The sequence below is a fragment of the Lissotriton helveticus genome, chromosome 2_2, assembly GCF_964261635.1.
Source record: "Lissotriton helveticus chromosome 2_2, aLisHel1.1, whole genome shotgun sequence".
Classification (NCBI taxonomy): Eukaryota; Metazoa; Chordata; class Amphibia; order Caudata; family Salamandridae; genus Lissotriton; species Lissotriton helveticus.
The window spans coordinates 109,957,259-109,975,615 of record NC_136060.1 but is presented as its reverse complement, the minus strand read 5'-3'; the positions used below and the strand labels follow the sequence as shown (position 1 = coordinate 109,975,615).

Below are 18,357 nucleotides of genomic sequence, written 5' to 3'. Positions count from 1 at the left end.
AAACAGAAGCTGAGTGTCGTCGGCGTACGACACTGGAATAAATCCATGTGCTCTCACAATGTCAGCTAGGGGGGCCACATACACATTAAATAGTGTAGGGCTTAGGCATGAGCTTTGTGGGACCCCCCTAGTGAGCTCCCTGGATGTAGAACGATAGGAGCCCAGACTGACACTTTGTGAGCGGCCTGAGAGAAAACTCTCAAGCCAGGACAGAGCCAAACCTCCTATCCCCACCTTCTGCAGACGACCGAGAAGGATGTCATGTGACACCGTGTCGAAGGCTGCGGACAGATCCAACAGCACCAGAATCATAGAGCCCCCTCTATCCTGTGCCATCCTGATGGTATCTGTCACAGAGAGGAGCGCTGATTTGGTGCTGTAGTTGGGTCTGAACCCGGATTGGGTATGGTCAAGACCTCCCGATGCCTCGATGAAATTAGACAGGTGGGTGTTCACATGCTTCTCGGTCATCTTACTAAAATACGGCAGAAGGGAAATGGGGCGGAGGTTGGATAGATCTGTCCATGGCATGGCCTAGTTCTTACGAATGGGATTTACTACAGCTCTTTTCCATTCTTGGGGTACCTGTCCTTCCTTAAGGGAAAGATTCATGACTGTTTGAATCATAGGGCAAAGTAAGTTGCCTAAGGGGGCAGCCATTTTGGCCGGACAAAAATCCAGAGGGGATCCTGTTTTAATATGACTTATCAGGGAATTAATATCACATTGATTGACCTCCGGAAAGACAGTCAGTGTGCCTCTATTATGTGTGGGTGATTGTGAAGGAGTACTGGTGACACTGCCCTTAAGGTTAGTAGCTTTTGTGATTTTTTCATAGATCGCCTCTATTTTGTTTAAAAAAAATAGAGAGATGTCATCACACAGAGATTGGGAGAAATCATCCGGACTCTCACAGGCAATGGGTTTCACAAAAGTCTGTAGAATCCTGTAGAGTTCCTTGGAGGAATTGCCCGCATCTGCCAACCATAAACATCCATGACCCATTTATCAATTATTTTTTGTCCAATAAGATGCTCTTCTTCCCTGCCGCATTTTCATAATTTTCTAATTAGCAATTGTTCCATGGCAATGTTCACGTGAATCATAAGTAAGTATTCGCTTAACCAATAAAACTGGTTTGCATTTTAAGTTATAAGCTGTTCATATTGGTTTTGCCAGCGTTCGCATGGTGAACCTCAGACAAGCCAACCTAAGCAAGTGGCAGGCTGCACCTCACACCAGACTCAACATTAACACTAATGTGGTTGCTTACAACTTACAGCTATGTTTTGTGAACTTATGTAAAATTAATGCATGCCTGAAAATACTGGGGTTCTCAGCACTTTATTTCATTTTAGGCGCCAGCAATCTGCCATATCCATGAATGAGTTGCAGACCAAGGATTCTTTTGGCACTGCAGACTGCCAGATATACTGCTGTAGTGCCAAATCTGCCAGTACTTTATAACTTTTAGAGTCTCTGGTTGGGCTCGCTAATGCTCTGCCTTGTGACAGACCTGGGTGCTAATGTCCATAGAAACTCTTGGTGCAAGAGAGCTGATATGGCAGAGTAGATGAAATGTTGACATACCACACAATCTCCTGCCAGGGCAGAGGATAAAATACAGCAGGACTACTTTGTTTTTCTTACAAGTGAGACGCGGGAAATAAAGAAAAAACTATACTGCTTTTCATTGAACGAGCAGCAAATCATCTCACTGCATTACAAAGATAATTTTCTCATCTATTCACCAGATTCATGTGGGAGCCATAATAGATCAGAGCATTCTCCTTATAATACAAAGCTGCATGCCCATTCATTGATGAGCCTGGTAACTTATTTTTGCTGTGCATCACTGTCTGAGAATTACTTTGTCTACTGGTTACAAAATGAGAAGTGTAACAGCAAACATTTTATTTTGTGAGCTTTTACACAACTTAAATGGGACTCACCCAAACAAGCCAGTGGCATGAGAGGAGCATATCCAAAGCCCTCTATATATACTCTGTGCATTAGAGCCAGCTAATGTCTGTAGTCAGACCTTAATATTTAAAGAATGGTTTGTTCCAAAGTGCATTTTTAAATGTTATCTAGCAAGATCATCCCAGCTTTATCAATCAGATATTGAAATTAAGCTAGTACCTCGTCTTCCCATTGAATGTATATATATTTATTTTGAATAACCTGTAAAGACAAACTTCCTCCCTATCAAATTACTTAGTAATTTTCTTTACATATAAGACACAACTCTCGTCTTACATTTCAACTGAAACAGGTGCTTTAAAAATAACTGTCTAAGAGGGTGCCCACAAAAATGGGAGAAGATTGGGTGTTCTGGCTGGCCTACAGGGGTCTGTAAGTGAAGGGAGTGGGGCTCCAATGGTGAATATTACCTTCTGTAATGATCAAAGAGAAATTAATGGTATGACTCGAAGATCCGTATTGAAATGTGTACTTGACATATTGTTTCCTGAGCACATTGCAATAAAAAGTTATTTAAAAAAAATAATGGTCTATGTTAACCCCAACAGTTTCGTGTTTGACCATAAATATCAAGTGGTTAGCTAAACACTGCTATGCGCAGTGGAGACAGAGGATGTCCCTTAATATTATGTCTCTACAGATCTGTCTAATTTGATACTGAACTGTGAGTTAATTATTCCAACATTTGGATTAGCATATGATCTTTTTCAGTAGTTACTGTAAATTCCTCAATCTTTTTTTTTTTTTTAATCTCTTTATTAACCTTGCTCACAGATATATAAAAAACATAGCATCGTACATTTAGCAGGAGATAGTCCGCGGTCTCTGATACATACAGTAGGCAGGGCAAAACTTTCCCAAAGACCTCCCCACGCTTCACACCCCACCGCCTCCCCCCGGTTCCTCTGTATTTTCGCCATGGGCCCCAGACCTGCCTCCACTTCTTCACACACCCCCTTGCTTTGTAAATCGTCTCCTCCGCCCTTAGGCACCAATCCAAGTCTCGCCTCCATTGGTCCCATTGTGGAGCCTCCTGCGCCCCCCAGGCCTGGGCAATATTCCTGTTCGCCACCCCTGCTGCCAACGCCAGCCAGATTTCCTTGTATCTTGTCCAGTCAGTCGGACCTTTAATCATTAATAAAAGCCACCTCAGCTCCACCGGAACTGGCGACTCTACTACTATCTCCATAGTACGAGCCACCTTAGACCAAAAGGGCGCCACTCTCGGACAGTCCCATAAGATATGAAAGAACGTTCCCTCCTCATGGCAGCCTCTCACGCACAAGGGAGATTGAATCCTGCCCCAGGAGAATAGGTGCGTGCGTGGGTAGTAGACCCGATGCAGGATCTTTAAATGGACCAGGCGAAACCGGTACATTCCTCAATCTTGAAATACGAATGCAAAAGCTTTTCTTTTTTGGAGCTGAAGGATCAAAGTAGAGGCATAGAAATGTATAATGTCACCATAAAAAGAAAATTATTGTTCTCATTCTTTTGTCCTATGAAACAGGAAGCCCTTCAGTGATGTCTTTGACACCCAGACTTACATCTCTTCTTCAGAGAGAAAATGGTCTTTTTAGGGATTTCGAGGACCTGGTCACACTGTTCCAATTGGATGTATCCTCTCTTTGAGAGAAATGTAATTTAGTGAAAGAATAGCTCAGTGGACTGAATATCTAATGTAGAGAACTTTGTAACCTTGATATGACCAGTTCAAATCAGAGCCCACTCCGCTTGGCTGCTCATCCTAATTATTTTGATAAAGTGAGTGGCATTAAGTCGAATGATATTTTGATCTCTTATGTTCAGCAGTATAAGGCCACAATCCAGGGCATAATGCACTTGAAAAAACAAGGTATTATCATAATTTGTTTTGTAAAGCATTCTCTTGAAGGCAGTTCAATTGTGTTAGTATAGGTTCGTTGTGGAAGGTCACCTTATGCAATATGCAGGTAGGTGTGTCAGGAACTATGGACAGAAAGGTTCTAAAGCACCAATTTGACGTTTAGAAAACAAAGCTGAATGGTTAATCCTTAATTCGTGTCATGTATTAAAAGAGTGTGCTAATTGTGCTTGGTAGTTCCAAGACAACTTATTAGTTCTGGAGAAAGAGAGAGACATTGCCTTAGAAGCCCCCAAGATGTCCAATTTGTCCCAGGCTTTCTGGGCATAGGTTCTCTAGACTGAGATGTGTGTGTTATCAAATGATCTTTTAAGATAGAAAACTGCTTTAGTGGGCAGCTCAAGTAGAAAAGGCAAAGATCCAGGAAATTGAGGTTACTCAGTCCAGCATCATCACTATCCTGTCTCATACATAAGCCTTCTTTCGTAAGCCAGAATCCTAAAAATAAGATATTGTATTTCCTCACAATCCAGAATCTTTAAAGTTGGTAGCTCTGCTTCTGAGGACCCAGAGTTGAGAAATTCCAATCTTCTTCCTGATTGGATGAGTATTTTAAAGGAGACATATGGTGGTGTTGGACAGGGAATAGGGCTGTTAGAAGTCCCTTTTGCAGCTATTGACTTCCTGGAGTGCCTATAATTCTTGTTGTTGGGCTGTAAAGATTTACCAGGGTTCTTTCTTGCACCAAAGACACTTGGGTGCCTTTGGTACTGCAGTAGATTGCCATAACCATTGATTGACTTACAGTTCTTGAATTATTGAGGTTCAGGTTTTTTTTTCTTGTCATAAATTGATACTTGTAGCCCCCTACTCCTACCGTGTTTCTATTCCCAATGTATGTCCTTGCCACTGGTAACGTTTGACCACATCCAGCTATTTTGAAGATAAAGGCCTTTAACATTTGAAAAAATGCTTAGACCCCAGTAATTAGTATCTTCTCATTTTTCTGCACAAATGAGACCCAAAGTATTGACCAAGGTTCACTTGAAATGAAAGATGCACGTAAAGCCCAACTGTGACTATGCCCACTTGTACCATTTCTAACCATTAGCAACCCCATTTGTGTTTGTTTTGATAGCCCTCATTGATATGTAATTGGAGGGTGATTTCTTTTTGCTGCTCACCTGAGCCAGAAATATCACAGTCCTTCTGAAACATTGGTGCCCCTTTCGTGTGCCAAGAGCCACAAGATCCCAGGTGGTTACAATATTAGCAATTATCCAAAGGCTTTCAGTTGAGATTGCATCTGTGACCAAGAGGCATTTAACGCCATTTGACTTTTTTGTGTCTTATTTTATTTACCCTACCTATTGGAAGGGGTCAACATTGTCTAGTTCTACACTTCACTGTTGAGTAGACGAGTGTATTGATAATTTCTAAAATACTGGCTATTGGACTTGGCCCTTTTTGCAGGGTCATCCCTGAACTTTTTGCCTTTCTCCTGTATTTTGTCTGACCTGTTTTTGTTGGTTTTATGACTCTGGGCACTTTACCACTGCTGATCAGTGCTAAAGTGCATATGCTCTCCCTATTGTAAATTGCTGTATGAATTAGTGATGCCATAATTGGCTGGTTTGGTTTACTTGTCAGACCCTAGTACAGTGCACGGAGTGTGCCCAGGGCTTGTGAACCAAATGCTGCTAGTGGGCTTGCAGCACTGGTTGTGCCACCCACAGAAGCAGCCTGTAAAAGTGTGTCTAAGGCCTGCCATTGCAGAGCATGCGTGCAGTCTGGTACTGCCATGCTGACTGGGCAAGTGCACCCACTTGCCAGTCCCTAAACCTTCTCTTTTCTTCATATCAGACACCCTATGGTAGGCCCAAGGGCAGGGTGCATTGTAAGTTATAAGGTAGGACATGCCCGGGTGTGTGTGGCATGTCTTAATAGTGAATTACAGCCATTTTCGTTTTTCACTATTGCAAGGCTACCTGTTCTCCATAGGTCAGAATGGGCAGTTAGATTATTACATTATATAATCCTAACTAACTCGAGGAACATGGTAGAAATTCGAGTTTAGTATGCCTGAACTCAGAATGATAAAATACATCTTTTAGTAAAGTTGGTTTTAACATTCAGTGTTTGAAAATACCACTTTTAGAAGTAGGTATTTTCTTGCCTAACTAGCCAAGCTGGCCTCTGCTAGGTTGCGTATTCCTTGTCTGGAGTTTGAGTGACAGGGCTGGGGGATTCCAGGAGACCGAATGAGTCTGCCCAGTGGTGAATAGAGAGATCTGCATCTAGATGGGAGAGAGGAGTTGCACCTGGGACCTGAATAGGACAGTGCCTGCCCCCCACAGTGCTGGCTCTACCCCCTGTGGTGCGTCTGATGTCTCTGCCCTGCACTGTGAAAGGAGAGAAGGAATCATGTCAACAAAGTGCTCTAATGCTGTGCTTTCCCTCCATAATGTTGGCTCCACCTCCTGTGGGGCGTCTGATGTTTCTGCTCTGCACTGTGAAAGGAAAGAAGGAGTCATGTTAACAGAGTGCTCCAGAACTGGTTTGGACTGGGCAAAGGCCCCTCTGCCCTCAGAGAACAAAGGATTTTGGGGTATAAATATTGGGACCCTGATCCCAAGAAATTAGCTGGAAGCTCGACTCAACAAGGAAGTAGCTTGTCGCTGCTGCTGCCGTCGCATCTTTGAACAAGGGTGTCGCTGCTGGAGCTGTCAAATTGCACCGCATCAAGAGAAGCGTCTCGCAATGCAGAGAAAGTGTGTCGCCATCGCTGCTGCTGCCGTCGGATCTCTGAACAAGGTTGTCGCCGCTGTAGCTGTCGTATTGCACCGCATCGAGAGAAGTGTCTCGCAACGAGGAAGAAGCGTGTCGCCGTCGCTGCTGCTGCCATCGCATTTCTGCACAAGGGTGTCGCCGCTGTAGCTGTGGTATTGCACCCCATCGAGTAAGGGCGCCTCGCATCCCCGGAGAAGCGCGTCGCCGTCGGAGCTGCTGCCGTCGCATTTCTGAACAAGAATGTCGCCGCTGTAGTTGCCGCATCGTGCGGAAGCTTCTCGCAAACGTCGGAGAAGAGTGTCGCAGCCGAAGCAGTTGCCGTTGCATCGCTGAACAAGGGTGTGGTCGCTGCAGCGGACGCATCGAATCGAGACTTCTCGCATCATCGGAGAAGCGTGCCGCATCTGGAAGATCTTCACGTCTTTATTTCTTTGCACCGGAACTTTGCAGCATTTCCATCGCTGCAACATTACTTGTTGTGGAAGCGCAACGCATCGTAAGGTACATAGATGCAAAGTGTCGCATCTTAAGAACTGAACTGAACTAAGCTAAAACTACCTTCTTAAGTATAGTATTGTGTATTTTTGTCGTTTATGCTCTTGTGTTAAATCTATATAAAGAATACTTCTTTTTAATATACAACAGTGTGGTGTCCATCTGTAGTGTTGTCACTGGGTTACTGTATGTGGTCACAAATGCTTTACAGACTGCCTCTGAGATAAGCCTGTCTGCTAGTGCCAAGCTACCAAGGGGGTGAGCAGGGGTTATTTTAGGAGTGTACCCCCTTACCCTGACTAGAGGCAAGTGTTCCTATTTGTCACAAGTACTTCCTGCGCCAACTAGAGACCCCCAAATCTAACACTGGCAAACTGATGTTAAAAGTATGCATTCATCACTGGATTATCTTTATTGAATTTGAAGTAAAATGAAGTAGTTGGTTGTACTTTCCATTAATGTTTACTTCTTTTCTTTTCTTTCTAAGTGGAAAAAGTTGCCAATGAAAGCCAGAAGACACCTAGGGATGTAGTGATGTTGGAGAACTTCCACCATCTCCTTGCTACGCTTTCCCGATTAAAAATACCTTGTCTGGAAGCTGAGAAAAGAGTTGCTAAACAGAAATATGGTGATCATCTTCAATCTTATGTCATATACTCTCTAGGACAGCCACTCGAGAAACTAAATGTAAGAATCTTATTTTTGTGTCAAATCTTTTTATTGAGAAGTGTCATAAAAGTGTCTATAACTGTTTTTCATTAAGTCATCACGGTTAGCCACAAAGAATTGAGTGTTGGCATGATGCTTGCTAGTAAATGTCATGCATGTGTTATAAGAAATAGTACAATATTCAATACAAAATGAAGAGAATGACCTCCCTATCCTCCTCCCAACACCCCTGAAAAACACACCAAAATGGAACAGTGAAAAAAAGATGAAATGCATGATGGTGGTGTTATCTGGGGCTCTGTATTTGCAGGTTCAACCTTCATTAGGGAGGGCCCCAGGTTGAAAAAGTCTCTCATTCCAGATAAGTTTCAGGTGCATGTGCCCTAATATCAATATATCTAAGAGTGAGGCCACAGCCAGTGTTAAGCAGAGAGTGGGTGATAAATGCAGGAGTAAGTGTGCATACATGAAAATAGCACAGTTAGTCCCTAAGGTTGGGGTGCAGGTGGTACCATCTATCAACAAGGACCAGTTCAGTGGGCTCTTATTATTAAGGATAGGCGAAATTGCCTTGTCGCATAATAGGAGTTTAGGTTTCTATTTCTGTCCGGATCCCATATGAGGTTAAAATCTCACCACTGTAAGATACCCCTGGATAAAAGTGTCTTGGGAGTTACTGGGGAATATCAATTTAGCATCATCAGCGTCACCTTTCCCCCCTGGTTGTTCTGTTTTATTTAGTAACAACCCGCATCTCTGCCAATTAATAGGGTTTTTTTGTCCATTGTGGGGTGTGATAAGATGGCCATGCCTGCGGTTTTGCTAGGGGTGGAAGCGCAATATTGGTGAGGGTACTTAGAGTGTTTGCATGTGCTGTTAGTATTTTGTAACGAAGGTGTGTTTCCAGGAGAAATATGATATCAGGGTTGTGTTGCAAGAGATATCTCCATTACTGGTGTCATTTATTTAGGAAGTTTAAGCCTGTATATTCAGTAGGAGGAGTTTTCATGTATAAGGGGCGATTATCGTCATGTGACATAAGAGGTTGTAACCTATTCCTCTGCTTGTACCTTAAACCAACAGACCAAATTTTCTGATATTCTTTGAATTAACCATCAAACCCCCCCAACCACGCAAGATCATAATCAATAAAAAGGATATAGCCTAAAAACAACCAAAACGCCAGTAGGGTCTAAATTGTTCTCCTTATTCCATATGGTTTGCTATTCTGGGCAACGTACAGTGCTAGCATGCATCCCTTGGCTGGGACCTCTGATTCCAATTCCTTAGGTAGGCCTAGCATCGCCCTGACTTCTGACAGAGAGCGTACATATCATTGCTTTCCATTTCATTGAACACTGAGATTAAATTGGTGGCCCTACTGGTATTTGATGTTGCGTTCTTGTACAAAGTCAATAATTGGCCTGAAGTCATTGCGTTTGCTCAGGGTAACATGAGATAAGTCTTGGTAGAGTTAGATGGTGGAGCCTCGAAATATCAGTTCCGACAACCCACTTCAATGAACGAATTAATTATGCTGTTTTGTAAAGCACACAGCTACTCAGTGCCATCCCGTCTCTAGAGTACAAGTACTCACTAAAAACACAGAAATCCTAATCTGTGGATGAGAAAAGCCAAGTTTTCAGTCTCTTTCAGAAGACATCATCCAAAGCAAGCATCCGAAGGTCCAGCGAGAGCTGATTCCAGGTTTTAGCCACTAAGAACGAAAACGCGTTACCTCCCTCCTTCTTACATTTAATGCGATGCACTACCATCAAAGTGGTAGATGCCGAACACTGTGATCTAGTAGGGCAATAGGACAGTAACCCCTGGGCAAGATAGTCCGGGCTGTCCTGAGACGCTACCATATGGGAAGGTAACCAATGCAGGAAATTTTAAGAATTGAGAGATCGAAGACTGAGAAGGCAAATGCATGATGAGCCAGGCAGCAGCATTGTGAACCACCTGAAGACGACTTAGCAGAGTGTCGGATACCCCAAGATAGAGGGTGTTGGAGTGGTCCAGTTGAGATGTAATCAACACATGAATCGCGCTCCTCTTGCAGTGCAAAGGCAGAAGATACAAACAAGAGATTCCTAAGAGTAAGAAGCAGCCTAAAACACTGTCCCAAACACCACAGAAATCTGGGGTTGCATGGAAAGTTGATTGTTCTATTTAACTCCTGCATTGTTTACTACCGGAGAAGGAGGAGTGGTGGTGGAGGTGGCAGGGAGGAGATCCAAATATCTTCCCACCAGTTTGTCGAATGGGAGCCAAAAAGTAGAATTTCAGTTATATCTGCGTTTCATTTTGGCTGGCTGCTCTGCATCCACTCAAAGACTGCAAGCATGCAATACTTAAGGTATTTCAACTAAGGACTGAGGTCCCTCAGAAGCGAAAAGCAATTGGGTGTCATCCGCATAAGAAATGGTTCTACAACCAAATGACTCCACTAATGTGATCGGTGGTGACATGAAAACATTAAAAAGTGTAGGGCTCAATGAACAGCCTTGGGGGACACCATGCTTCATTGCTTTGACTTCAGAGGTGAAGGCGCTACCCACACCCACTGCCCTCTGGAGTCAGGGAATGACTTTAACTAATCCCACACCCGGCATTCCACCCCTAGGTTGAAGAGGTGTTGGAAAATAATTGTGTGCGGGTCAGTATCAAATATAGCAGATAGGTTGAGATGAATAAAGGTGCATTTTTACCCTTATCCAGAGACCACTTGATATGGTCAGATATTTCTAGTAGCGCTGTCTCCATACTGTGGCAGGGCAGATCCCTGATTGACTAGGGTGCAGCAACTTGTTCTAGACAGTCCGACAGTTGGAAATTCATCAGTTTTTAACTTATTTTAGCAAATGCTGGCAGCAACGAGATGGGCCTATAGTTGCTGAGGATATTGGGATCTAAAGAGAGCTTCTTAAGAAGAGGGATGTCCTTAGCGAGTTTCCAGGCAATTTCATCATGGCTTCCTTATCTTCAAAGAAATGCACTTGGGTGAGAATGTCCAGGGAGCTTTTGGTTGATTATTGAGTCAGCAGATCGTTTGTGGTAGTCTACATTATTCATCATAACAACAGAATAGTGTACCTTATATTTATACAATATAGGTAGAGCACAGAGAAAAAGAGCCAACTAGGTTCTTAATGAAGCCCTCTCTCACCAACCTAGTTGGTGACTTGCTTCATCATCGGGCCCCAACAGGAGAGGCCGAGTGCCACCCTGGTGTGCTTCAACACCAGAATTACTGCGGAGCTGGTAGTTCGTGTGTAGTGAAAAAGTGACCAGTGAGTATTAAAATTGCCAAGATTGAGTCAGACAATAAATTTTATTAGGAGCCAATCGGACAAGTTTAAAAACAAAGTGTGGGACATTCGGGCTGAATAAATTGTTCAGCGAAGTCCACTAGGAAGTGGTCAACATGTTTCTGCCTATGTGTTATGTATTAAACAAGCATTCGTCAGGGCCGTGAAGTGTAACCTCGGCGGTATGGCCATGCTAAGGCCCACCCTAACCTGAGGTTATAAGTGTGAAAAATATTTTAAAAAATAATATTTACGATTTGGTATCGCTCAAATTTGGAGAGGAACCGAGTTTATTATGGAGAGAAGTCACTAACTACCTCATAGGTCTCGGAGAGGAGTGGTCGCCACAGTGGCACACCGCCTTCAGTGCAGAACACCCGCTTGGTGCCTGCAATCACTCCCTCAGTACCGGACCCCGATGGTCTACATTATTCCCCAGCTCAGAGATGTCCTTTTGAATTTCCGTTAACTATGTTTTGAAGCCTGTCTTGATGGAGATGATTTCTAATCAGATTTCATACAGAAAGCAGTCCGATATACTCTTCCGAGCATGGGCACCTTTGATACTGCGCCCACACAAGCACTGCACCAGGTCGTGTGTCACATTCATGGAGGTCCCGTTGTTCACAGAGGTCCCCCCGGACTGAGTCTCTCTCAGTTGCTGTCTGAGTGGAAAGCAACTTCTCTAGACAGCCTCTGTGCAGGGATCACGCCTCATTGCCAAGACCTGTTCAGCTCACAAAATGGCAGCCACATACTTCGGAGTACTCTGTCCCCAACAGTTGTGAGGCCTTTTGACTCTTGGAGCATGGGTCATAGTGTGGTAAAACTCACAAACACACAGCATTAGGATACTTGATATATAACGATAAAAATACCACATCTCCCATTTAACACAGCACATCTGAGTAAAAAATACACGTTTCGTATACAATACAAATGTGCCTCAAAAATCTTCTGCGTATCCTGTTCACTTACACGGTTTACCCATAAATATATATAACTATTCATTTTATCTGAGACTTTGCTAATGGCTAGAGGTAGAAGCGTTGGTGTACAGCGTAGTTCGGATATATGCACAGCGCCTGCTTCTTAGTCGACAGTCGTGAAGGAATGACTAAGACGCCAGTAATTGTTTGTTCGCATACGGCGATGAAAATTCCCCAGACGAAGGGCTTTGATTGCCCGAAATGCATTGGTCTGTGCAAGCATGATTTAACCTAGTCTTTGTGTTATGATCAACAAAAAATACCAGTGCACATCCTATTCTTAATAACTATTATCCAATGGGCATCTCGCCACACAAATCCGATATGTCCAGTGTGCGTTAATCCATAAATTGAGGCACAACAAATTCATCAATGTTCAATTTTCTTTAATTCTCTTGTCACAGCCAGCCGACGCGCGTTTCGCCCTTACCGGGCTTTTTCAAGGCAAACGCTTGTTCAGTCGAGCGATCTTTATTGTCTGTATTAAATGTCAATAGAAACTTGGCAATCTTATCCCTTATATTTTCAGTCCATGAAATTGCTGTAATTAATTTTGTAATTGATCCCCATACGGCAATTCAATATTCCAATCAGTTTAGTCTTGGAGCCTTGATAAGTTCCATCGCCATTATGCGTGCAGGGTTTACGGGAACGGTAGCTTCCTTCCGCGTCTTCGCGTCTTCGCGGAAGGAAGCTACCGTTCCCGTAAACCCTGCACGCATAATGGCGATGGAACTTATCAAGGCTCCAAGACTAAACTGATTGGAATATTGAATTGCCGTATGGGGATCAATTACAAAATTAATTACAGCAATTTCATGGACTGAAAATATAAGGGATAAGATTGCCAAGTTTCTAGTGACATTTAATACAGACAATAAAGATCGCTCGACTGAACAAGCGTTTGCCTTGAAAAAGCCCGGGAAGGGCGAAACGTACGTCGGCTGGCTGTGACAAGAGAATTAAAGAAAATTGAACATTGATGAATTTGTTGTGCCTCAATTTATGGATTAACGCACACTGGACATATCGGATGTGTGTGGCGAGATGCCCATTGGATAATAGTTATTAAGAATAGGATGTGCACTGGTATTTTTTGTTGAATGTATATGATACTCTGCCTGACTTCTAGTGGGCAGATGGTCATAGAATAGTGCTAAAGGTGGATGAGCACAATATCAGATCTGCACTCCAATAGAGTAACTTAAATGATACGGATCAGTTTGTTGAAAATAAGGGGACATTTCACGATGTGCTGATTGTTCTATGCAAATCCGCCATTTCTTTTCTTTGTGGTATGATATTGAATGAGATGAATTCTCTACTCTGACGACTGACCAACCATGATGTGAATAAATCCAAATTGGGAATTGACCAAAGTTTCAATTTTTAATACTTTTTTATTAACTTGGATTACTCTATTTTTGGACCTTTGGCTGTGCATTCAGGAGATATTAGCCCTTGGGTGACTGTTTTTTCTCTATTGTTAGTCATACTTGTGGGTCCATAAGAGATAGCCTGTTTGCACGCATAAAGTTGATTTACCTCCCTAATACTTTTCTCTAACTTTTGGATTATCCCAGAGTGCATGCACCACCTATTTCATATTTATCTATTTTTTAACCATGGACATTTTGTATTTGCTTAACTTTCATGATCTATTTTGATAAGATCGAATAAAGATTAATTGATTCTCACATGTTTTAGTTAATCCATGCTTAGGCAAACATAGGTACCAATCAGTCTGAGTTCCTCTTCCTCCAACTGTTTGCTGTTTATTGCATAATACAAAATTCGCAAAACATAATTGGATATTTCATAGCACAGACCAGAAGGGTATTTGTGGTTGAAACACACAATCTTTTATGCATGCTTTGAAAATGTAGTTTTCTTTGTGATTGTTGTTTTGAAAATATAGGTTGTACCCTTATTATAGCTGTATAATTGATCTCCTTTTCAGCACTTCTTTGAGGGCGTTGAAACTCGAGTTTCCCAGGGTGTGAGAGAGGATGAGGTCAGCTACCAACTTGCCTTCAACAAGCAAGAACTTCGTAAGGTTATTAAGGAGTATCCTGGGAAGGAAGTAAAGAAGGGACTGGATAATCTGTATAAGAAAGTCAACAAGCATCTATGTGACGAGGAGAATTTGCTACAGGTATGGTTATAGTGAGTGCTCGGAGAATGTGTTAATGATGGGCATTTTGCACAGTGAAAATCTTAGTGTTTACTATTTGTGTTTTATGGTTTAACCCTTTCGGTGCTGATGACGGCTCCCGGTCGTCATCAGTTACGGTGCGCGTGTGTTGATGACGGCCGGGAGCCGTCATGACCACGCCCGCGATCGGAATATGCCGCACAGGCGCAGAATTCCGGCCGCAGCCAGGGGGTTAAATCACATTTCTCAAATAAGGTGATCATAAGGTCATCATACTTTTGACCGTTTGCAGTGTCTGTAGAGTATATGCCTAATTCCAATCTATTCTTGTCCTTTTTGAGCACTGTCAAACCTTTAAGTTATGTAAAGAGTTGGGAGTACAGTGTTCCTATCTAGACCAAAAAGCACTAGTACTAAGTCACGCACCTAAATCTAGTAGGATGTAGAAGCTCATCAAATGCATCTGCCATTACCCATTTTCTTATGCAGGTGACACCCAAATCATCATACAGCTACATTAGGAGCCGTCTTTTACACTGGACTCTATTTGACTATCTTAGGGAGGTACAAAGGTGGATGGCATACAGCTTTCTAAAGTTTTATGCAAACAAAACAAAATTACTGTTAGCATGGGCCCTTGACATCAAGGCCCAAAACCGAGTTGTGGTTTTGGACAGTCAACTCTTTCCTGGGAACCGTACATAAATGTAATCTATTGTGCCAACGATAATATCTTGTGATTTCCGAGATGTTCTCTTTCTTTTCAATAAGCCACACTAATGTCGATGTGTCTGTCTTCCAGACTTTTTTACTGTAATGTGATATTTTTTAGCCTCCCGGGAAAGTTACAATCATAGCAACAAAAGGGTAAAAATGCGTCAGTGCGAATAGCTTGCTACCTTCCTAAATTCATACGTCTTGGACGCTCAACGAAAACTATAGTTGTTTCCTGTAGAACAGACAATTTAATTTAGATGCATATGCACTATACGTAAAACCTTCTATGTCATGTTGTGTAGTGCAAAGTAACGTCTTGGGTAACAATGCACATAAAGGGGAAATCCAGTGAAGAAAAATAGTTATTTTTTCTCACTTTGTCATCACCAACAATCACCATTCATAAATATTTTAGAAAGTTCCTTTGTTCGATGATGCCTGCTTGGATTTTGAGGTGATTTGTGTCAACATTTACTGGATAACCCCTTTTACAAGACCTAAATCACAATTCACCCCCAAGATGAGAGGGAAAGATTTACTTAAAAACTTAAATTAAGAAATAAAATACCTCTACTTATTCTCTTTTTCTTCCTCTTTAGCTTTCTTATTGTAGCAGCTCATCTATGTCAATGCGGGGATGGGTCCTTGCAAGCAATCTTCAATCTTCAGAGCATGCTGCATGAGCTCTTGGGTTCACAAAAGCTTATTTTCTCATTATCTGAGCTCAGGCCCGGACTGGCAATTCCGGGCACCGGGCAATTCCCCGGTCGGCTGATTCATATGGGGGCCGGTTTTGTGACAGGGGGCTGGTTTGGACCATGATCGTGCATAATGCTGGTGCTGCATCATACTATAATAATCGTCCATTATTGTCCGTGATTTATTTTGTGACCCGATTTCAATTCCCTTCAGGCAGGCAGGCTAGTGAGGCTACTATGATTATTATAATTGTTTTTTTTAATCCACCTGTACCAGTACCTCCATGCTGTGCGCAGCAGGCACGCAGATATCGCCGCCGGGGCGCCGCCGCGTCTGCGGGCAGTTTTACAGTTAAACCTTAGGGCGGGGTCTGCCCAGGCCTGGGTCTGCCTGGTGATGTCATGGACACACATTGCTACTTGCTTGGGCCAGGGTGGGTCGCGGCCGTGCAATAAAATGTGCGCGTGACTGAGGGTGAGAGCGAGGCGAAGGTCGAGGAGGCAGGCATCTCAGAGGCCAGAGAGGTGACTGAGAAAGAGAGGCACCCTGACCCCATAATGTATTTATTTCTAGCCCCCATGTGTGCTGCCCGCAGGTGAGTCTTATTGTCCGTCCAGTCGTTTAATTTGCATGCAGTCCTGATCCTATGACCTTGCCTGATCAGTCTGGGTGCGGGTGCGTCACGACCAAGCCGGAATAGGCCTCATGTTTTATGTGCCTGGCACGGCCTCGCACCCTTCTGCCGACTGGTAAGGTAAGTGCTGGTCTCACAAATCCTGGGAGCCCCCCTGTGGTTGCCACATTGCTTCTACACGTCTATTGCTGCGTACTGACCCTGCATTGGAATCTGCCTGATGTGTCTGTAGTCCCCCGGCACTCGTGACTCCCCCCACCCTCCCCACCCCGCTTGCACTCTCCGTCATCTGCCAGTTCTGCCAGTCTTTCGTGCCACTGTGTTCTCTTAGCCGAGGAAGAAACGAGCTCCACAGGTTGGTTGCAGTGCCAGGGAAGGATCATTTCAGTGTTAGAAACGTTTTGAATGTTGCATTTCTCAGATCATGGTAACATATTTTCTCTCGTGATTGCAAATGCCTTGAATGCAAGCCCTCCCAGGGTGTCCCCACTTCACTTATGTCACATTCACCCTGATTAAAATTGTAATTCTAATTGCATTTATATAGCGCTTACTACCCCTGACAATTGTCGAAGCGCTTTTCCGTGATAGATAACCTTCCTATCAGCCTGCCAGCAAGGTGTCCTTGGCGCCTTCCTTCCGGTGAGCTTGAGTGGTTTCACATGGTGTTCACCAAGCTTTTCTCTGAGGTACCGTTCAGGTGACTTCAGACATCCTCTGCCACTGTCTGACATAAAAATGCGGTGGTGTGAGGGAACAACACAAGCTGCATTTGCCCTGCCTGCTCTTGGCTTTTTAAAACCTGATTTACAACTAGCAGCTAAAAATGGTCAATCATGAGCACCGAAAGGTAATGTGCCTGTTTACCACTGTTCATTCACTCCAGTAAGAATGTATTGGTACCTGAACCCCCAATCCCAGGAGCTGGGGCGCAATTTGTATTGAAAACCTATTAAACGATAAAACGGATGTAAATATCATTAATACCTTTAACAAATGAATCTAAACGACTTATTGGACGTATGCTTACTCTTGTTCCACCTGACCTCATGCAGAAAATATCTGTATTATTTACAAACATCAAATGCCTTTTACAAAGCGTCAATTGTATTTTGTTCCCAGTTTTGCGCAACGTTTTTATTTAACTACCTCTTAGTCTCTTTTAGGTCTGTATCTTATTATTCTGACCTTTCTTCTTTTGTATTTGTTTAGTTTTACGTTTTGTTTTACTGCCGACGGGCCAGATGTACGACCAGTTTTTGCGGCCATAAAGGGGTTTTAGGTCATTTTGTGCGGTCGCAAAAAATGTGCAGTTTACCACCCTTCTCAGAAGGTTGGTAGAGCACTCGCAAACGGGAACGGGTCCCAAGGGGACCCCTTCCCCTTTGGGAAACCATGCACAAATATTTTTTAAGGGCTGGCCACTGCCTGCTCTTAAAAAACGAAATGTTACATTTTTATTTTTTAAATGCATCCTGTTTTCCTTTAAGGAAAACGGGCTGCATTTCAAAAAGAAAAACTGCTTTATTTAAAAGCAGTCCTAGACGTGGAGGTCTGCTGACCTCACCAGGCCACCATCCCTGAGAGTGCCAGCCATTCCCAATGGGATTGCAAATTGCGACAGCCTCTATAATATGCATGAGGCATGCAATTTGAGGCGCCATTGGGAATCGCAAACAGTGTCTCAGACACTGTTGTACATTGATGTTTGCGACTCGCAAATTGCGACTCGCAAATTGCGACTCGCAATTTAATGCAATTTGTGAATCGCAAAAATCAATGGTGGTACATCTGGCCCGAGATTCTGTGACCATTTGCGCCCCCTTCTGTTGGACATTACCTGCTTGTCACGCAGTGGTGGTTGGGCTCGCTCGCTATCGCGCCGAATGGGGGCTGGTCTTGCAAAATTTGCCAGGGCTGCTTTCAGTTCCCAGTCCGGCCCTGTCTGAGCTGGCTGAATATCGCTGCCTGAAAAAAAGTGGATGTGTTGCATGCAGTAGTTATTACTCGTGGAATTGTCCCTACACATTTTTCAGACCTTTTATAAATTTATCAGCCAGTAAAGGAAA

The 18,357-nt window shown here is 43.3% G+C and overlaps 1 protein-coding gene across 7 annotated transcripts in view; it reads left to right on the top strand.

Moving 5' to 3' along the window:
* The window catches only part of EXOC1 (exocyst complex component 1), a 409,496-nt gene that overhangs the window by 359,614 nt on the left and 31,525 nt on the right, over positions 1-18,357 (top strand). For all 7 annotated transcript variants that reach the window (XM_078678171.1, XM_078678169.1, XM_078678170.1 and 4 more), the window contains 2 exons: positions 7,599-7,798; positions 14,044-14,238. In XM_078678171.1, coding sequence (XP_078534297.1) covers positions 7,599-7,798; positions 14,044-14,238 — 395 coding nt within the window. The remainder of the gene's footprint in view (positions 1-7,598; positions 7,799-14,043; positions 14,239-18,357) is intronic.